Source organism: Cygnus olor, chromosome 4 (genome assembly GCF_009769625.2).
Source record: "Cygnus olor isolate bCygOlo1 chromosome 4, bCygOlo1.pri.v2, whole genome shotgun sequence".
In the NCBI taxonomy this organism is placed as follows: Eukaryota; Metazoa; Chordata; class Aves; order Anseriformes; family Anatidae; genus Cygnus; species Cygnus olor.
In genome coordinates, this window is record NC_049172.1 from 58,529,466 (window position 1) to 58,551,827 (window position 22,362).

Genomic DNA, 22,362 nt, shown 5'->3' on the forward strand with positions numbered 1-22,362 from the left:
TGTTTCCACCGAATTCTGTGCTAAAACTCTGGTTGATGTCAGTAACAGTAGAGATAGGTCACTGATGAGTATAAAAAGTATCAGAATATAATTAACACTATATTAAAGTGGCATTAAAAATCACCGCACGCTTAGTGGTTGCAGTGTAAAGGCGATATTTTAAAAGTAATTAGAGAGTCTAATTTTTCATTCAAAGCTTTCTTTGCATATAAAGGAAATTTCAGCTACTTTGGGATCATGCTTGATTCTGTTACTGCGTTTATGTTATATAGCTAGTATATCAGCTACCATTATGAACTTTCTGTTCCCTGTAAATCACAAAAATGCTAAATGTGTGTGATGTGCAGTGAATTCACTCATGTTTTTCTGTTGATTTTTGCCAGGGACTGCTGTATAGTTTGGTTGGTGCTCAGGGGAATGAAAGACTTGCTGTGATGAATCTTGGCTATAAACATTACCAAGGCATTAATAACTATCCAATTGATTTGGAGCTGTCGTATGCTTATTACAGTAATATTGCAATAAAGACATCCTTGGATCAACACACTATAAAAGGGGAACAGGTAAAAGAATTCTAAGTGTATCTGGATTTATTTTCTGTGCAAATGACTTTTCATATGTTAATATTAATTATGTGAACAGAATATTTTTATTTACAAGCGTTAACACATCCGATTGTTATAAAATCCCCCAAATTATGTGTATCATTACTTCATTTCATAGGAGGGGGAAAAACAAATCAAAGTTAGTCTAAAATCCCCAGAATTGTCCACGTGCGTATCTTTCAATAAAGTGTAAGTCTTACTCCTGGGCATTAGTACCTCACTCAGAGTTTTAATCGTTAATAATACTGGCCATCATTATTAAACATCTGGTCTGCTGTTTCAGTAGCCAAACATCATGAAGTTCAAGGAAAACATGAATTATCCTCTCAGTACTTCTACCTTTTCTATAATCAAACCTAAAAGATTTGGCTGTTAAATATCTATCGGAGGAGATAAAGTTACAGCAAAATGACCTCAGAAGTAGTTGCTGAGCAGCAGATAGCACAGCTTTATCTGTAAAGACTACTCAAGGTAGGCCAGTGCTAGAATTCTGAAAGAATGATTATTGGTTATTGTACAAACAATAGAGAGATTTTGATTGCTGAAGAACAAGCAGAGAACCACCTAGGTACAAACACTGTATTGTAGGGCATGTCTTCATTAAGCTGTCTGCCAGCCGTTTTTTTGTTTTGAGAGAAGTTTGTATACAAATTAAAAGCCTAAAAAAAAACAAACTGAAAATCCTATTCCTTTTATTTTAAGTTTAGTCAACAAAAGCACTTTGTGCATTTAAATGCACTGAGTGTGTTTAAAACTAAGATTTTCTTTTGCTGTTTTATTCTATATATAAAAAATACATATTTTTATTAGTTTTTATTTTATTAGTTTATTTTTTATTTTATTGGTTTTTATTTATTTTTATTAGTTTTTATTTTATTTATATTTCTGTATGCTCTTCCAGTGTACAGTGAACTTATGGTTTCGTACTATAACGAGATGTAAGGGTGTCCCTTAATGTTCTGGCCAGCAGAGGGTGGTGAAAATTTTAAAACACAGAACTGACCGCTGAATTTTTAAGGATAAATAGGAAACAGGCAACTTTTTCATCTGAGGGCAGATGTATGAAATCCTTTGTAATATTTTTTTATTCTGTTCACCTACTCTTCAGGCGTTTGTTGAAACTATAAGGCTGATGGATGATGAACTGCTAAAAGCTCAAACAAAAGAAAATGGTGATGTCTTTATGTGGTTAAAACATGAAGCAACAAGAGGAAATGCAGCTGCACAGGTACAAAGTAATACTTTTCTCCCTTCTTGGTTTTATACACACGTTATGTATGTACATTTGTAGACTATATATGAAAGATGCAGAGAAGAGTGAAGCAGACTTTTTCTCTATAAACCCAGAATTACTTATTATTTATAAGCTTGAACTATATCCCTTGGTTTTGTCTGATAATGTCTAGTGACCATGTAAACAGCTCTAACAGCAAAGCGAGGTAAAAGGGAAGAGTTACCGAGACTTAGCAAACTCCATGTCTGATCATTTTCCCTGGATTTGTATTTGACGTGGTGCATTCAGATCAGCAGCAGTGTTGTAATACTGAATCATTTGCATACATTTACCACTGCCTTTGTCATATACCTCTGCACTTAAATCAAGCCAGGCTTTCATGGTCTATAAAAGGCAACCCTACTGGCGGTTTGTTATCAGTACGTTCCATCAGTGGGAAACCCAGTGATTATTCCTGATAACTAGTTGCTTCCAAACTATCAAGGACACATAACTAGTTTCTTCACACGTTTAAAGTCCATTTAAGCCTGCAAAAGTTGGTTCCACTGGAAATTCCGATCTCAGCACTAATATTTATGGTGTTGGTGTTTACCTTGTTTTCTTTTAGCAACGACTGGCTCAGATGCTATTTTGGGGCCAGCAAGGAGTGGCAAAAAATCCTGAAGCAGCAGTAGAATGGTATGCAAAGGGTGCAACAGAAACAGAAGATCCAGTGTTAATATATGATTATGCCATTGTGCTGTTTAAGGTAAGTCATGTTTCTTGTTTTCACTTCAAAAATCATTCCTTAGAAACATTCATGTTTCTGAGTTATCCACAATGATACGTTGTCAGAGTGTGTACAGGTGATTTTGGATTTACTCTGAAAACCAGTCAATAGTTCTTGAGCTGGTGTTGATTTTTACCAGATATGTCCAAAAAATATTAAAAAGAACAAGTGAAAATGAGTTTAGTCTGTTTGTTCCTAGACAGATTCAGGATCAAAACACCACCTAAATTGTAGACCCTAATTATTCCTAACAGCTTGTCAGCTCAAAATATCTGAACAGGTAGCAGGCAAAAGCCTGGATGTAGAGTTGTAGGTAGAAGTTACGTCCTTTCTTGTAATGTCTTAGAATGCCCTTTATTAGATCTCTGAGTAGGGATTTTGTTTGAGTAGGAGTTAATTGTCTCCCGATGCAGGTTTTTTTTTGTGTACTAGAAGCAATAGACAACAGGTGCTAAACTCAGGTCTAACCCCAGCTGAGTCAAATAAGCGATATCAGCTAAACTGTGTTGTCTGTAAGACAGTCTACAGTATGAAAAATTAGATTCTAGTAAATATCTGCTAGATGGTCATCTCATTCCTTTGACATTGGAGGACTGTTGTCTACAAAATGCTTGCTTAAGTTTTGTTTGTGTTAATTTTGAGCATCCATAGTCTATTTGACCTGTGTCTGGAATTTATTTATATGGACATCATCAGCATAACATCTGTGTATTTCCTCTGGAGGCACTCTGACATCCTTCTTCAGGCAAGCTGAGAGCTCTTATGCATTACCAAATTGTGAACAATCCATGCACCTATTGATACTATTAATTTTTCCTTAGCTGCTGAAAATTAAATGCGTGTGATATTATTTACCCATAAAAATCACATGGATCATATGGTGAAATAATTTTTCCTAGACTGAATCGTTAAGGTTTTGTAAAGCTGTGAATGAAGGATGGGCACAAAGCTGCATTTTAAATTGTAGCTTTTTGAAGCTGAATGACAGCTAGTAAATAGTGGTATCAATATTAAAATGCATTTTGAGTGATGTGAATTTTCATTAGTCTGTATTCTGTATTTGTAAGCGATGATTATTTCATATATCCATTTCCTAGGGCCAAGGTGTGAAAAAGAACACAAAGCTTGCATTAGAATTGATGAAGAAAGCAGCAGCCAAGGTAAAATGCAATATTTTGTCATAAAACTACTATGCCAGGTGCTAATATTAATGATCTCTGCTTTATATGAAATACATGTTATCATAATTCTGTGTAAATAATAGTTGGTTTTCCAGGTGCTTTCACCATGAGTGGTGAAAAACTTATTTTTCCTAACTGAGAGACTAGAACACTTAAAATCAGCCAAACTTATGTATGAAAAAGAATTTTCTCTCCTTACGTCTTTTTGAACTTGATGATGGTTAAGTGACTTACAGAGTGAGTAGTTTATCCGAGAGTGTGTTTTTGTCTCATGTTCCGAAGCGTTTTGTTTTAGACCATGCTAAAAATGTTTTTTCATGAAAGCGCCCACCAAGCTTGAGTTTTTGACATGCCAGTCTCTCTAGGTGGATGCTGGTGAATGTATAAAGGCTGTACTTGCTCTCTCTGGACATCTCTCCTATGTCAGAGAGAAGATCTGGATGCCCCAAAGCCTTCTAATTTTTCCATGGCTGGGGAAAACATTGACAGGCACCACAGAGAGGAGGAGCCTCACTCCTTTTGTTGATCTAGTGCTGTCAGATTACCCAGGCCACAATCTGTTTCTTACCTTGCTTTGTATAAATAAATAAACTAAAAAAAAAAAAAGCAGTACCTAGGTCTTGGTTACCTTCCTTGCTCCAAAAAAAACAGAACTAGTTAAATTTCTGATAATGTCCATGGGACTTCATTATGGACCACCACCAGAAAAGAAACTACTGGTCTGTCATCTCTTTGAAACACAAGAGACTACATATTCTTTTGACAGTTTGGGAAAGACTTTAATAAACAGAATAGCTTTCATGATATGACAAGTGTCCCTTAACTCGGGATCTGAGGAGCAAATTTCTGGGAACAGCCTAGAGACAACAATTTCCTTACTTTTGCTAGGCTCAGATACTTAAGTTTTTATTCTCCCATGTACTTTTTCTTTAGAAAAAGAACACCATAATTATTGAAAAGTTGAACTGCTTTTGGATTTTAATGACTAAGCAAGCAACGCTGTTCCAATTTGAAAGGAAAAGAAATCCTTTTCCAGAGGGCCTTTGTAAATGCCAGTAGTATACAGCTCTTGCTACAGAGATCACAGAAAGAGACTGTGCAGCATAGAAGCTTTTGGCAGACAGTAGCAAGCAAATAGCTTGGATTTGTGCACTGAGATTTTTTTAGGTAGCTTTTACCTTATGTCACTGTTTCTGGCAGGGTTCCTATTAAACATCCATTCTCAACTAAGAGAAAATAGCATGTCCAAACCTATCTATTGGTGCTGAGTAATTTGAACTGCTGGCAAACGTACAGCCACCATATGATCCATGACATGAGTTTATACAAGGAGACAGTGACTCACTGCAGCCAAAATAAAAACTGTGTCCCAGGAAGATTTTCTCCTTACAATCCATGCTTACTGAGTTAAAGATGCAATTTAGTATGTTGCACTCTATTAAGAAGATCTGTGTGGGGCTAGTCAAATAAAATACATACCTGTGTTTTTAAAACATTGTAAAATTCTGTGTTCATTGCTTCCTATTTATTATTACAGAAATGTTCGAGTTTAAAAGAAGTGTGGTTTTTTTTTTGATTGCTAATGCTGTCTGGAATTGCAATTATCTCCCTGATTTTTCTTATCACCTTCCCTTATTTCTACTGCAGATGCACACAAGAATACTTCTCTCATTTAGGCTTTGCAGAGGAAGTCAGTGAAAAATGTTCACAGTTTGTTCTCGTCACCAAGTACAGGTCTCAATGTAGAGTTAAGACTGTAGAATAAGAAGTCACAGGAACTGGGTTTCAGGGCGGAATCATTCCTTAATGAACTGTGGGAGGCACTGAGGGAGTGACTTTATAATCCCTTGTGGTCAACATGAGGCCATAAGGAAAAAAAAGTGGGGAAAAAAAGGCAAATCTTTATATATCTCCATCCCAATTGGAATTGTGATTGGATGCATGTGCCAGGTATCCAGACAGGCAAGTTCATGAGAACACCCAAAATTGGGCAGCAGGTTGGAATTGCAATGTGACCCAAAGCAGAGTTGATGCATGACCTGAGACTGCTCTTTTTCTTCCCTAAGGGCTTGCCACAAGCAGTGAATGGATTGGGATGGTATTACCACAATTTTAAAAGAGACTACAGAAAAGCAGCCAAACACTGGTTAATTGCTGAAGAGCTGGGGAATCCAGATGCATCTTACAACCTTGGTGTCCTTTATTTAGATGGGATTTACCCTGGAGTACCCAGTAGAAACCAAGTGAGTAAATATTTTATAGTCTTATTTTACATTAGGGCCCAATTTTCAAGTTTTGGCTTCGTTCTTGAGATTGCTGTGTTTATTCTGAGTCAATTTTTGGTGCTTTTTGTCACAGAGAAGAGTGTTAGTGGGGAATTCAGTCAGATTGCTTAGAGAAAGAGAGAGAGTGACGTTACTCAAATTTCTCAGCTGTGCTTCTGTGTGTGTGTTTGTGCTCCTTAAGTTTAGAAGCAAAGCAGTTGCAGGTTTAGCTCCTAATTTTTGCCACCCTGGGTCAAGCAGACTAGTTTCTCAGCTCTCATGACTTCCCTGGTACTTTAGGGGGAAGGATGTTTTCCACAATAGACAAAAGCAGCAGAACCTTGTCCCTGAACTTGTAAACTGCTATGCTGTATTCACATTGCTTCTGCAAACTTCGGCACTGCATTAAAAGACTTTCAAGCCAGACTCACAAATGTAGCTCTTTAATATAATCATGGTAGATGGCACTGTTTTGACACTGTGCCTTTCAGTGATATAGCCCGTTTAATTTTGTGCGTGTCAATAAGAAACATGTATTTTCCCTAACAAGAAGGGTTTTCTTTGATTATATTTCCATTAATTAACTTTGCCAAAAATGCTGTGTGTAGGTAGTTCTCAACCAACAGCACAAACACAGTGAGGCAGGCTGTAAGAAATGCAAGCAGACCTTGTGCTCGGAGCTAAACGAAGCGTTCAGCATGGCCTGTGGGTTCTGAGATCTGGATGTACTCCAGACAGTGAACATTTCTGCTGCCAGCAGCAGTGCTCACCAACATGTGCTTTTGACAAACATTCCTTCCCTGGGGACTGAAATACACTGTTCAGAGTGGACTGGTTGTATGAGTTACCCCTAAAAGTGCCCAGGTTTCTTTATTGATCAAAGCTATGGGAAGGAAGAAGTACTTTGTTATGGCAGTGATGGATACTCTGAAGTCTTTGATCACTCACAGAAAACAGATACGGATAGTTAAAAAGTTCCTGAAATAAATTATTTCAGGCTGTATGTTGCTTTGGTTTATATTATAGGTTGCTCTTTGTAAGGATAAGACAGAGAGAGTCCCACAGCCTTCCTGCTTTTGTGGCTCTGTCCGTGCCTGCTCAGTCTGAGTTATCTTTTATAAAAGTTTCAGAGACTTGAGAAGTGTGGTTGTGCACAGCAAGGTGTACTGAGCATTGCTATTGCTCTGCAGCCTTCACTTAGGTCTCGCCATTGTAAAAGTCCCAGTCTGTGTCTGTTCTCCAGGGTCCCGTATTAATTTCTCTACTAGTACCTAATTTTAGTTTTGTAAAGCTTGTATAATACCAGGTGTCAGATGTATGTTTAGATACTTTTCTATTTATTGTTCAGAATTTCATTTTTTTTTAAATCTTTTTCGGGCCTAAACTCTTAAAAAGTTGAAGAGAGGAATTCATTTCACTTATGTACACTAAAAGCAGTTAAAAGTGGTTGGCCTTTGTTAGCCAACTGCTGCTTTTAATTTATTGATAAAATGAGACTTGGGAAACAAAACTCAATAAGCATTAATAATGTGGAGTTGCTAGTTGTGTCTTGTTTCTTCGCAGACAGTAGCTGCACACTATTTCTATAAAGCTGCTCAAGGAGGACATATAGAAGGGACTTTACGATGTTCTCTGTACTACATCACGGGAAATATGGAAGACTTCCCTAGAGATCCAGAAAAAGCTGTAATGTAAGGAATGAAATCATTTGTTAAAGGAGAATATATTTCTGGTGGGATTATTTTGATTAGTGATGATTTTTAAGTCCGTAGTCAAAATATCCTTTACTTCATGGTACTTACCACCCTGAGAAAAAAATTCTTCTGCAGTAAAGTTTGATCCCCATGAGTATGTGTATTATTTAAATGACCAGTAGATTGTGAGAGATGCTGAGTATTTCTGGTGGACTTCTAGATGCACAAGTACGTAGGCTCTCCAAGTTGTTCCAAGGGAAATAAAAAGAAAAAAAAACACATAGTGTGTAGCAAAACAGCGCATATTTCCTCGGTGAGACATGAACAACTTTCAATGTGGTATAAAGAGACCGATGAGAAATTATAGCACTTACATCACTAAGGTTTTTTGGTTTTGTTTTCAAAATACTAAATAATTTTGCCAAGATAAAGCACAGGACGTCTCCGGTATGTTCGTGGAGATGAATGGGTAAACATGTTCTCATTCAGTCAACACCTGCATGACTGATGCAACAATTACTGTGAAATCCCACAGTTTATTTTATGAAATAAGTCAGAAGGTGATCCCATATCCTTCGTGTCCTTCACGTCAGTGTGAGTTGGGATAACATTACTGCAGCACAGCTGTTCATACCTCTTTGCTTGTTCTTTTCTCTACAGATGGGCAAAACATATTGCAGAGAAGAACGGTTATTTAGGTCATGTCATCAGAAAAGCACTCAATGCTTATCTGGAACTTTCATGGTATGTTTGTTCTGTTCTCTTCAAGTTCATGTTCCATTTTTTATTACTTGATAGCATGATAAAACAATTAACATTGGGCCATCACCTCAAAAAAAATACAAGTAGCAGCACCGCTGAAATCAGTGTCAAAACTCCTATTGACATAAAGGGAAGCAGGAGTTTACCCGAAGTGTAATTCAACCATTTTGACAGGATCAAAAGAGAAAAAGAGAGAGTTTGTGGAGTGAAATAGTGTTGGACCTAGAGCCCACAAACTCACAAGTGGCTGTATATAAATTAGTGGAGCAAACAACAGAGGACCCTTGTAGTCCATGTGCATGGTGTGAAGGAAGGTATTGATCATCCCAAGGAGCATAGTTAAAAAAGTTAAGACAGACTAAACCGATGTGTAAATAAAGTGCTCCTATTAGTTAAGGTCACTATGTTCTTGAAGATTTTGCCAGTCTCATGTTTTTAAAGGTAACAGTCTTCTCAAGGGATATCTAGAAATAGGCATAGTCTTCAGATTGAAGTATAGTGTGGGGTTTCTGCACTAGACTTTGTGCAGGAAACAGCAGGGCCAATCATTTTTTTTTGTCTTCTGCTATCTGTGCTTTTCATCTGGTAGTACTCTTGTATGTAATGGGCACTGGATTAGCCAGAGGAATGCCTTTTACTTCTTTTTTCACTCTGTCCCAAAAAAACACACATTGTTTTCTCTCTTCTACGTAATTTTTAGGTTTGCATAGTAGACTCTGTGGTTTATTAGAAAATTTCCTTTTCCATGTGCCTGACCAGGTACCTCTGGCAAGGCCCACACCATTTTGAAATTCGGGGGAGTTTCTGAAAGTACATTATTGAGCAAGCGCATGCTGCCTCAGGACAATGCAGACAATAGTTGCTTTTGTGCTGGGGCCTTTCTGGACTTGATAAGAAACAGTCCGAGGGAAAACCCAAACAATGAAACCGTAATGTTTTACTTCACGTTTTATTTTTCATGTGTCTTTTTAGCTAGCAAACTAGGGAACATAAGCCTCAAGGCAGTGAGAAGTATCAATGCAGTGCAAGGAGTAGTGAAGCATAATGCTGAGATAAGACATGCCTTGTCGCTGTTCATCAAGTTAGCCATAGTCTCTAGTAGTAGGCAAGGCATTTTACAAGTGAATTCACCATGGGCTCAGCTGTCCCAGTGACCTGTAGGCATAAGCACCAGATACTGTACGTGCAGGCACCAGACTGTAGAAACTGTCACGTGATTAAGACAACAGCCTTTTTAGCCATGCAGGCTGCTCCTGTTAGCACTTAATTAATGCTTTGGACCTAGAAGATATACAAGAAACAGTGGACTGTTTCAAAGTAACCTGTTCCTGGCAGTTTTTTTATATTTGGACCGTCACAGGACCATCACATTTCTCCTGAGAGCTGACCTCACTTTTCAGCACTGAAAAATTCTCAGTTACCGTTTCTGTACAGGTTCTGATGTACAACCTGTGACTCTACCCAGCTCACCCTGAATACAGTCCCAAGAAAGTCATACGCACTTGACAGGGCATTCAGATCCCAAAAGGTAGGGCATTAAGTTCTCAAAAGGTCTGGTGTCAGCAGGTAGGAGGAAGAATCTTTTAGACACCCACTTTAGGTGCCAGAGACTGGAAGTGTATGGGTCAGTCACTTAAAAACACTGGTCTGCTAGTCATCTCTCTTTTATTTAAGAGTGTGTTCATGTTGAAATCTTTGCTTCTGAATATTTGTTCAAGTATCTTGCACAGCTGTGCGTTGTTACACTGCCAAGCAGACCAAATAATACCTGTTCCTCAGTTACTGCTGTTAGCTGCTGCATGTCAAACACACATGTTACAGTTGAGGTTTGATCTTCGGAGACTTAAATTCAGAGATCTTAAATGTTTCTTTTCTGAATTGTCCTTTGAGATGTAAGGATCAGAAGAACTAATTGCCCAGCTTAGGTATCCTGGATTCCTTCTTTGGTGCCAGGCCTCCGTTATCCCAGATGGTTTTGCAGGACAAGTACTAAGGAAGAATTCATAATCTTGCAAAAGCAGTTTCGAAACAGGAGGTTACACCTGCTTATTCTTTAGGGGCAACTGCTTTCACAGTTTCGTTTAAAGTTTCTTCCCTTAAGCACCTACTCCTGAAGTCAAATGTTATGTAACCATGTTTGCTTCCAGTTATGCCAATGAACCCTGAAACCTACCATAGTTTTAGCTTTATGCAGTGGAGAAAGTCATTGGAAGCATGACCCTTCAGTGGGAAGTCTAATTGGAAAAAGGTGCACAAAATAGGATGTAAAGTAGCAGGAAAAAGGCTTTTTATTTTGTAACTTTTTTTTTTTTCTGAAAGCATAGTCTTCACACTATTGAGCAGATGAGGGACAGAGAACATGAAAGAGATTCTGTCCTCTGGAATCATGGGCAGTGCTGTACTGCAACACTGAAATGCTGTGTTGCAAATGCAACATTATCTTTTATTACTTGCTTTACAGTAAATGAAATGCCTAGAGTGCATAGAGGGACTGAGACTATTCTCTTACATGTTCAAGTATGAGAGAGAATTCTTTTTCCAAAGAGCCAGTAGTCTATAAAGACAGAACAACAAAGTCACATGAATAAATGGATAAAGGGTAAAGTGTACCAAAGATATATTCAGATGAATTTTTGACAGATCTGAATACAGGTATGTTAATAATAGATTTATTTTTTTTAAGTGCAGAGGGAAAGAATCTTTTAAGACTGTTTTTTTCCAAAACATTCAAAAAGTTAATTGGGTTTAATGTCAGTACAGCTTTATCATCAATCTTGCACCTCAAAACAGTAAATGCACACTGGAGCCAGTCTAGGCTCAATGCAAGAGAGAAAACAAAATTTTTGAGATCCAGCAATGCTTGTTACACCAAGTGCTGACAGTAGATGTAGCTGTTGCATGAGTTCACCAGCCTCTTGTTTTTAAGCCTCATACCCAATTTTGCTCCTGGGTGATTTTATCAATTTAGTTATTAATTTTAACTGTAACTGAAACACTTGTGATTTTTGTTAGGTTTTTCACTGATCTATTTTATCAAACGTTAGGCATGAAGCTCTGCTGCATTATGTTCTAGCAGCTGAAACTGGGATTGAAGTGTCACAGTCAAATTTAGCACACCTCTGTGAAGAAAGACCAGTAAGTAAACGTATTCACATCTCATTACCCTAAAAGGAACACCCATTAATAATAACATTATCCTAATATCTCCTGTGTGTTATAAATGGATTAATTCATTTTCTTTCCAGGACCTGGCAAGGAAATACCTAGCAACTGATTGTGTTTGGAGATACTACAATTTCTCTGCATCTCAAATCAATGCACCCTCATTTGGTTCGTATAAGGAATTCTTTCTAATTTTTATTTTATTTCAGAAACTACATCTGTTGCAACTTTTGTGTGATGAAGCGAGTTGAGGGAAGAGTAATCCATACTTACAGACTTCCTTTTCAGTGTTTTGATAGGAATATTAGAAAATAAGTGTTTTAAGTGTTGTGTTTCAGCACACCTTTTCTGAGAATTTTCATTTTATGGGATAACATCTGAAAAGAAGGGAAAAAAACTAAGCTTAGAGTAGACCAGACCTTTAAGAGCCTGAGCAATTGACTCAACATTTAAGAAAAAAAAATAGCAGTAGACTTTAAGAGCTCATGCTGTTTAGTTTATCAAAGAGAAAATCCAAAGGCAAATACGCTTCCATATCGTAATTGAGTCATGAGAAACAAATGAAGGCTAAAGGATTCTTTATCTAATTTCTTATGAGTTTTCTATTAGGGTACAGAGTTTATCAACATAGGTACAGATTACCGTGGGGGAACTGAAGGATTCTCTGTCTGTAAAACAAGAGGTATGCCTCTCTGGAAGAGAAGGTTTATTCACATATAAGTTCCTCTGGTCTTAAATTTTAATACGTCAGTGATTTTATTGACTAAGTCATTTTGGTGCCTTGTAATGAGTTTTTAAGTATTTCCACACGTTCATCTGATTGTCTCACAAGACAGTTTAAGTGCTTTGTAATAAGCATATGAAAAAGTGCAGTCTAAAAATAATTCAAGCTATTAATTTAAATATGTAGCAGCATTGGAAATAAATATCACATTGACAGAGTCTAAAGCCACAGGAGCCACAGGACCCTGTTAGCTTTTGTGAGGAGTTTGTTGATACCTTAGCAAGGTGCAGTTTTGACCTTATAGATAGGTGAAATCTTACATTTTAGAAGCTTCTGAAGTTCATGGGGTGAGACTGTGATTGATTCCATTGAAGGAAAAGAGAGAACACTTGCTGACTTCATCAAAGGAAGGATTTTATTACTCTTTTCACATGAGTAACATAAGGAGGGAGTTTTATCTCAGGCCCCTTTCTGCAGTAGCAGAGGATTGAATCCCCCGTGTAGGGCTTGGGGCTGAGAGAGTCTAATCCTGGCAGCAGAGATTCCCAGGGCTACGGTATCGGTGCAACACAGGGTAACTTCAAGGCCAGTGCTTATTCCTGGAGTGTTCTTAGAACCAGGCTGGAATGACGTGGCTGATACGGTCAAGGGGAGCTCTCCTCGTTGTGATTCCCTGCGGTGTTCGTGACCTACCACTCTGCGTCTGTGCCAGGCACTCCGTGTAGTCTTTCCGCCTTTGCTGTTGGGACTGACTTGTTTCCTGGAAGACCTCTGCTATAATCCCGCCTGTTTTTACAGTGGATTTCTAGATAACTGCAATAGACACACAAAGCAAGGTTTAGAAGTACTTCAAACCATTTTGGCACAGCTTAGCATGGAAATTTATAAATTCTTTAGCATAGGTTAGTGCAGTGAGCCAATGCTCTAGTCCTTTGCAGCATTTCAGCATGAGAGAGAGATATTTGTAAAGTGTTTGCAGGGCATTGCTTCCTTCTAGACCAGGAAAACTCTACCCTTACAGTTGTCTTGGGTGGGATTTGATTTGAAACTAATGACATTATCAGCAGCAAACCTCTGTAACTTTTGGGGTGTATTCAACTACCAAAGAGACGGGCACATGACAACCTCTTGAGCAGCATGTTTTAAGACTTACCAAGTTAGTAAGGCTAACCTGAGTAATAAGGCTACAGGTTGCCCGAAGACAGAGTGAAGAAGCAAGTGAAGAGGGAATACGGTGTAAAGTCTCTAAGTCTGCTTTTGTAAAAGTAGCAAAATCATTCACTGTATTAATTTATTAAAGAGCAACCATGAGAAATTTCATCCAGAATAAATATTTTCAGTAGTTAGTCAGATGTGAAGCAGTCATACAGACAATCAGAAAGATACACAGCTTTAAATAGAAATATTACTAAATTCTCCATCACATTTCTGATTATTTGATTCTCTCTCTACAAATGCTTTAAATGACGTGCTACTGGTTTCTTCCACAGCTTATTTGAAGATGGGAGATTTCTACTACTATGGCTACCAGAACCAGTCTAAAGACCTTGAGCTGTCAGTGCGGATGTATGCACAAGCTGCATTAGAGGGAGATTCACAGGTAGGTCTGCAGTTGTAATGTGTTAATAAAACACCAGAGTTTAGAACAATCTGAAGATTCACCCGAGAGTATTTATTCTGCTTGGCTACATCTGTGCACTGAAGAGACTTGCTAGAATAAGTTAAAATTATTTCAAGGTACCTAGTGAGTCAGAAGGTAGACCTAGAATAGGACAGCCCTAGGGTTCAGGTGTCTTGAAAGCTTAAGGTGAAGAGCCTAACTCAGTGCTACCATACCTTGATGGATTTGATTCTGTTGTGACCTTCGTATTTTTTGTTACTGCAAGGGGAAGTGTTAATAGACTGCCCGAGTTTTCTTCCAATTCTATCCATTGCTATTTTAGGAAATAAACCAGAAGACCAGTCCATTTTCATGGACATACTGAGTGTATCCTAGGGTGAATTTTGTTCACTCCACCAACAAAAGCTCCCAACTTAAAATGTTTTATAGTGAAAAGATATACCACGTTACATTACCAAAGACATACAGCATTTCAATGCCCTGTTCTGCCTTCACATCCTTCTGAAATATCCCAGATGCAATCTTCTGTTCTCCCTGTACCTCTGACAGTGTCTCCAGATAGTATCTTGTATGTGAATTTATCAGAGGTAGTGTAGATGGGATATACTTTGAGGATATTAGGACAAAACATGGCTGATAAACTAGCAAAAGAAAGATGATAAACATGAACAGTTATTTTAAAGTATGCAAGCCAGACTGATGGGAAACCCTGCCATACATCTCCTCTTTGTTCATCTTTGTGTTCATCTTTGTTCATCTCTGAGGAGGCATATTGATGCCTAAGACTATCCCAAGTAGGCAAAAGTGTTAAGACTAAGGATTTAAATTTCTTGGAGCAAATTTCTGCTCTGTTTCACTGTTCTGATTTCTGTTGATCTAGGTAGAGCTAGAGGGGAGTTAAATGGCAACAGAACAGGAATATATTCCTGCTTTCAGTCTGTATTTCTCTGGTAGATAAAATATGGTTTGATTTTGTGGCTGTATGTAAAGAGCAAGTAAAAATGAGAAAGATCAGACCTTTTTTCAAACAATTTCTCAGAAAATTGTCACAACGAATGAATGCTAGTTCTTTTGTCACTTTCTGGATTTAGCTGGGTGTATGATTAGGAGGGAAGGCTCTCATTTATTCCCATTTATTAATGTGAAGATCACATTACACTAAATTAATTTATAGAAGACAGTTATAATTTAGATACTTGATGCTTATATTAGACCTTGAATACACATATGAAAAAATAATGATTAAAACATGTATATGCTTTTTTATTATTAGGGTTTCTTTAATTTGGCCCTTCTCATAGAAGAGGGCAACTCCATACCTTCCTACATTCTGGATCACTTGGAAATTGATCAGGCATTGCATTCTGGTAATACTTCACTTCTTCAGGAACTTTATTATAGGTGAGTCTTTTTTTACCTTAATCAGCATCTTCTGTTTTTCCATGAGTAGCATTTACTTTTGAGAACAGCATCTCCTGTAATGATTAACTTTGTTCTCTGGTATGACTTAAGGCAGGTTAAGGTCAACATGCTTGAAATGCTTTAACTGCCTAAATATACTGTTATGAGAGACTTGATTGTGTGTGGTTACCTGAAACAGCAGGGACTGGATTTAATGATCCAGAAGGACTTTTCCAATTCTGTGTATTTAAATTCGTAAGTTAGGCACTGACAATTTGTATACTGTCCAAACCAATTTTTAAGGATAAATATAGCATAATTTAATATGGAATGTAAAAGCGTGTAACTGGGATAATAGCAGTCCTTCCTATTGTTCTGCAAAGATGTTCCAGTGTATCTGTGCTGCAGAGCGTCCTGGCACTGATGTTGTGGCACAGAATATTAAATGTGAGAATGTTACAGATCTGCTGTCTGAACTGCTGTGCAAGTACTGTGCGTGCAGAAATCAGCTGCGGAACTCTGGTTCTGTTTACCTAAGAGCCCTCTTTACCTAAGAGAACTTAGGTTTCCCTTCCCTAGATGAAGTAACGTGTTAGAAAAGCACGGTGGGAATGGAAAGCTTACAGAATATTTGGTGGATTTGTGGAACTGCCTTTCAGATTTTTAAGAAAGGAGGACCTAATGGTTAATATGTATATGTGAACAAGGAATAAGTGGTGTTCCTTCAGTTTTGCCACAGAGTTGTGACCCAAAAGAGTGGAGATGATACCAACATTAAGGCCTCACTTGTTGATTCATCAGCAATACACCAAAATTGTTATTCACTGCAGCTAGTCTGAACTTGCTCCCTAAATTACCTCCAATCCACATAAAATTACCACTTAGCTAAATAGGGCTTCCTGGGATTGTAAGTTTGAACCTGAATTTTGCCTTCACTGAACCCAGCTGCTCTGCAGTGAGAATAAATCCAGAGTGGACAGCGCCACAGTAATTTCCCATCATCCTACACCATGCAACCCTGCTCAGCTTGGTTAAAAAAAAAAAAATCATTTCAAGCTTACGTTAGCTGTGATTTAGCCATTTAAACTACCCTAGTTGGTGAAGTCCTACCTCATGGAAAGCAACGCAGCTCACCCTGCAACAGACACCTAGCAGCTAGTCAGCTAAAGCACGCTGAGTGCTGAGCGTGTTATATAATACTCCATTGTTTCTGAAGGGGTTTTTGGCACCAATCTTCTGCATAGACAACTGAATTTTGTAGGCCTAATCTTGATACAAGTGCTACTTTTGTGGATTCAGGTTGACTCATATGAGTCAGAGCAAAGTATCTCGGATATGAGGTTGTATTGTGATTGCTTGACAAGGGTAGCCTGGATTCTAGCCAGGAGCTCCTAAGGTAGCTAGTTGTCGACTCATCAGAAAACAAAAATATGCTCCTAGGGTAAAGTATTCTGTGCTTAATGAGGTTAATCTGATATTTCTCTGAGTTTTTACTATCTATCTGTGATACAGTGATAATAGTATTTGCTTGTTTTTCTGTGCTACTACAAACACACTGGAGATTCCCAGATGACAGGTGCCACAAAATAGCAAAGTAGGACTAATTAGCTGTTTTAATCTTCTTTGGTTGTAGGTGCTGGAATCATAGTAACCAAGAATCAATTAGTCCATGCTCACTAGCATTGCTTTATTTTTACGTGAGAGTTCTCTGGAACAATATTTTACAGTCTACTCTGGTATGTATTGTTCCTTTGGTACATGTGCTAATTCATTTGCAGCACTACTGCAGCTTTGCACAGATCTAATATTTTTAAACTTCCTGCCACAGATATACTTCATGGGAACCTTTCTTTTATCGATTCTGATTGCCTTTGCAGTGCACTATTTTCAGACTCTATCTGGTAAGTATTTCTCAGAGTAAAACTGAAGAAATGGTATTGAATGGTAATGAAGCAATAATATTGTATTCTTTCCAGTAAGAACTTAAAAAAAAAAAAAAAAGGAATTCTGGATTTGGTAGAGCTCCCTATGGAGAGCAAGGTCTTTGTCATGCGAGTCGTTCTTTGATGAAAAGAAGTGCCTGAAGTGAGTAAGGCACAGATGAGTGGTTTAAGCCTGTCAGTTTCTGGAGAATTTCCCTTGATTAAAACCCTTGATTCTTTATAAAAGCACTAACTGTAGGAGACTATATGGAAACTAATTATATGACTGTATGATTTCATAGATTGTCACTTTAATATGTGATGAGACTGCGTGCCATGTTATGTATGACTGGATCCATTCAGTTACAAGGTGGAAGTAAAAGTGAGGTTCAGAGCTAGTACGCTGGAGTAACTCTTCAGACCAGTAAAAGAATGAGTAAATACTTTGAATCAGCAATTGCATATTCCTCCTGTCCAGAACTAAAGAGTTAGCTTTACGTTCTCTTTTCTGATGGGACACTAATGATTAAGAAACAGAAAACCAAATATCAGGCTTCAGCCTATTAAAACCCCATTTTCTTTCTCACCACACTGAAAGAGATGTCAAAGACAAAATAGCATTGCTAAGGAAAGGATAAAAAACAACACACCATCACATGCAAAAATAATGAATCATCATTTAAAAAGCATTGCCAGCTTTGGGCAAGCATTTTACTTTAAATCACAAGACAGGTTCTTGATCATTAATGTTTATTTCACAACTTACCTGTTACGAAAAGACTTTCTTCCACTAAATGTATTTTCTTCAGAGGAAGAAGAAAGATAAATGTGTTTTCTGACATACTTCTGTAATAAAATATAGAAAAGAGTCAGTTTCCAAGTTGCCAACCTCCACCAAAAGGGAAAAGGATTTAAAAAATAATAATCCTATCCATAAACATTAAATATAAAAAGCTTATTTGAATTTCCTAGTTAATAGACACCATTTAGGACATAGGCTGACTATGGAAATAACTTTGAAACCTTGTTTTCCTTTCTTACTAGCTATAATTGGTGTAACTTGGGAATTAGTGTGTGTATGAAGGGCATAGTTAAAGTTACAGATACTCCTCTTTTGATATTTCCTAACCTTTGAGTATTATTTATATTGCAATTTTATATCCATATAATATTTAAAAATAGACAAATTGACATCTTGGGTGCATTGAGGTTTTTAAATACTTTATTTTGGCATTTTTCTGTAGCCAGTAATTCTCTTGGAACAAGATCAGAACCATCATCGGATGAGCCTTCTTCCTCAGGGAACAGCAATGAAGATGCTACACGGCCAGCGCAGCAAGATGAAACTACTTTATCAAATGATTCAGTGGAGCAGGAGTTAAACCCTCAGAATCCTCTTGTTACCAGCTGAGGTGTAGTTTTCTTAAGGCTGATATTCTATCAGGATGATGGGATATGAACAACTACAACTGTAAGAACTGGCAACCAGCCCTATTAATGGCATTAATAATGCAGCCCGACAGCCAAAATCCACTGAACTAATTTCTCTACTGTAACTTAAAAACACCCCTACAATAACCTTAACAGTCCAAACAGAGAATACAGCTTATCTCACTATACCCAACGTATGATTATAGTGTATTGTATTGAAGGATTACAAGAACACAGGCACACTTTACCTGATTGAAGAATGAGGTAAACTCCCACTGGTTTTGATGAAGAAAATATCTTACTCAGATGTCTAATAACTTATCAGGTGGCCTTTACTGCATTTGAGCTTACCTTAAAATTACCAGAGTTTTATGAGTTGGAAGCATGGAAATGATATAAAAGTGAAACCCAGCCACCTAGTTCCACTTTCCAAATTCCGTGGAACACCAGCCAGGACTTTGGTACAGTGATAACAATTACTTTCTTGACATCTCACATTCCATCCTAGCTCTTTTATGCAGAAAGTATTTTCTTTTGAAACAAAAATACTGGTAAGATTTGCAATATGATCATAACATAGTAGTCCTATTGGCTGACTCTTGAAATGTCAGTTTCATGAATGTCAGCATTTTCCTGGGGCTACAATTAAAGTGTCTCCCACCCCACCCAAGAGCCACTGATTAGAGAAAGAACCCTTACTAGATAAGTAATATTTAAATGTAACCAGGTGACATGAAGTGAGTGAAGAATTTGTTTTCATTTCTTACATAGGTAACACTCAAAATGATTTATTTCATGTTCTACCGTACCTTTTCAACACATGAGTTTAAGTGACAATTTATATGATAAACATTAGATGGGATAATAAGTATAGAGTGCAAACGTCTTCTGTGTGATTTAAGGCTGTGAGGTAAGTGGCTGTAGGAGAGGTCTGACCTTTAAAGCAGGTGTGTATGCACCTCTGCAAAATTATTTAGATCACAGTCTATCAACCGCATCAATCTATGCATTATTATTGAGGGTTAAATCCACTCTCCTTGCACTACATTATTTACTCTTGTAAATAAAAATATTTTTCTAATTCAGCCTAAATGTGAAGTATTTTTTTTTTTAAAGCACCTTTCAGGTGAGAGTCTCTTATAGTATCTTACCCTTGCAGATTTTGAGGAACATGATCTAGGTGTCTGCTTTCTTAGCTTCAAATAGGGCAATCAACTACTACTTTCTTTGAAGAACACAGCATTCTCACAGAACAGAGCTGGAGGATATTTTGGCAGTCAAAAAGTAGCAGTTTTCTGTAGGAAGGGAATGAGTTAAATGGGGGAAAAAAAACACAAAGAGATTGAGTTATATAAACAAGTTACACATCAGCATATATTTCTTCTCTAAAGAACTAAAAATTCCAAAGTATTCTGAGTTGCAGCTTTGAGCCAAGCATTTTAATTATACCAATTTTTTAAACACAGGCATACGGATATTTTAAGAATTCTCCCAACTTCACATTTGTCACCTAATAAAAGAAAACATTGTGCATTTGTAATAAAACTGGGGTAGGGTGAAATCATGATCCCAAACTCTTGCAAAAAGTATAGCCTCTGAAAACAAATGATTGTCACAAAATAGGCATGAAGTTATGTACCAAATATCATATCTAGTTAGCGTGGTCACACAAAAAAAAATATTTGAATGTGCAGACAGCAAGCCATGCCATGTAGTAAGCTGTCTGTAAAATGTATTTTATTACATATGCCATAGTCACAAAAGCAACTGTCCCTAAAGAGGAAAATTGCCCCCCCCCTTTTTTTTTTAAAAAATGCCCTAGTAAAATATTAATCCCATGGAAGCTCGTTAATGGTGGTATGATTGGAACCCCTCTGCTGAAATCACAGAGGTCGTTGAGTTCCTGTATTCCAGGTTGTGTCGATATATAAATAAGCATTAGCAGTTGGGCTGACCGCGTTGTCCTTTCCAAAGTCTGTCCATGTTCTCAGCTTTATTAGTGAGCTGACTTGAGGAGGCTTGCCAGAAGTGTTATTTCACATCTATATTTCAAAAGGCAATTGATAAAACTACCCTATATTTCTTGACGCCAGCAGTTAATAATCATGTCTTTGTTTATTGTAACCACTACAGCAGAATTCCTATCAAAGAATATTTAACACGAAAATATGTTAAGATAAAGTGGCACCACTTAAGGCTGAAGTAATAATAAATTACCCTTCACAGATCTGATTTATAGAAGGCTATTATTTGACAACCTAGAGAATTATCTAATTCCCAAGGAGAAAGAGAGGATGGTTAGTTAAAGCAGTGACAATTCTACGACATCTGCAAGGAAACACAAAAAGAAGTTGTTTCAACTTAAAAAAAAAAGAAATTTTGATAGAACAAGACCACTGCAGTTTATAGTTCTTGAGCACATGTTGAGTTGTTAGGATGGGAGTGAGAAATACTTAAAAAAAAAAAAATCAGAAGCATAGAACTCTAGACTGGAATTCTGCATGCTCATACACTTTTTATAGAAGCCCAGCCAGCTCAACAGCACAGCCTAGAAATAAAGGGTTTGGAAAACAGGTGGTGCTTAAGGCAGTGTAAGTGATGTACGTTTTCCCCTTTCTGTCTTGGTTCAAGCTTAGAATTATCTTTAAGAAGTTAGGGACATTAAATAATTCTAGAGTCCTTATTTACAGAGTAGGTGCTGAATGATCTAGAGTTAATGTACGGTTTATACCAACTAAACGTGTGTTACTGCAAGTGATAAAGGCTAGACGTTCCTATGCACAATGTATCAAAATGCTACAATAAAAAAAATACCACTGAGAATTAGATACCAATTACAGACAGGGAACATGAATATGTGAAGGTAAACTTCAAAAATAAAGTCAGTGTTGGGTAGTTCTAAGTGGGCGACAGCCTAAAGATTATGTAGTAGGTGTTTTCAAAGTGGTTATGCAAAACTTACAGAAACTAAGGTTTGACTTACGTACCAAGGCAGTATCAGGACAGAACTGACCGCAGACATCTTTACGTGGGTGATTCTGTGACCATTGCATGATGCTGTTTCCCAGTCCGTACAGTGATGAACATTACACCCTAATATACAGTCATGAGCATGTGCTTACAGCTGCATATATAGACACACACATGTACACACACACGCTAGTCCTGGTACTTGGTGTATGTATTGCAAGTACATCTCCTACTGGGACTATAGTTTTTCCATCTGAGCTACGAGGAAAGCTCAAAGCTATGGGAAACACTTGTTATGAGATTTGTTTTCATACCCAATTCTTGTCTGCGTAACGTGTCCCCATTGACTAATGGACTATGGCATTTAGCACTGGATGACTGTTGGCCCTTATCTTGCATGAAGTGCAGTACAGAGATATGAAACAGGTTCAATAAGCTTTGGCTGAGGAGCTTCCTCCCCACATCCTTTCTTCCCTGCCATAAATATATGAACTGAATTAAAAGACTGGGCCATAGAAAGAGAACAGAAGTGAAAGAGACAAGATGGTATTTTTGAAGAACAAGCCCAAGTACAAGGAAGCTAAGGAATGATGAGGCAAGTCTAGGCATAGACCAATTTCTT

General features: G+C 37.5%; 1 protein-coding gene across 2 annotated transcripts in view; it reads left to right on the forward strand.

The window, feature by feature from the left end:
* Window positions 1-19,852, forward strand: part of SEL1L3 (SEL1L family member 3) — a 38,025-nt gene extending 18,173 nt beyond the window's left edge. For both annotated transcript variants that reach the window (XM_040556834.1, XM_040556835.1), the window contains exons 11-24: window positions 384-563; window positions 1,714-1,833; window positions 2,447-2,587; window positions 3,706-3,768; window positions 5,856-6,032; window positions 7,617-7,744; window positions 8,408-8,491; window positions 11,554-11,644; window positions 11,755-11,839; window positions 13,886-13,995; window positions 15,290-15,417; window positions 17,051-17,153; window positions 17,246-17,318; window positions 18,584-19,852. In XM_040556834.1, the coding sequence (XP_040412768.1) occupies window positions 384-563; window positions 1,714-1,833; window positions 2,447-2,587; window positions 3,706-3,768; window positions 5,856-6,032; window positions 7,617-7,744; window positions 8,408-8,491; window positions 11,554-11,644; window positions 11,755-11,839; window positions 13,886-13,995; window positions 15,290-15,417; window positions 17,051-17,153; window positions 17,246-17,318; window positions 18,584-18,750 (1,650 nt within the window). In that variant the 3' untranslated portion in view covers window positions 18,751-19,852. The remainder of the gene's footprint in view (window positions 1-383; window positions 564-1,713; window positions 1,834-2,446; window positions 2,588-3,705; window positions 3,769-5,855; window positions 6,033-7,616; window positions 7,745-8,407; window positions 8,492-11,553; window positions 11,645-11,754; window positions 11,840-13,885; window positions 13,996-15,289; window positions 15,418-17,050; window positions 17,154-17,245; window positions 17,319-18,583) is intronic.
* Window positions 19,853-22,362: the final 2,510 nt, after the last annotated feature.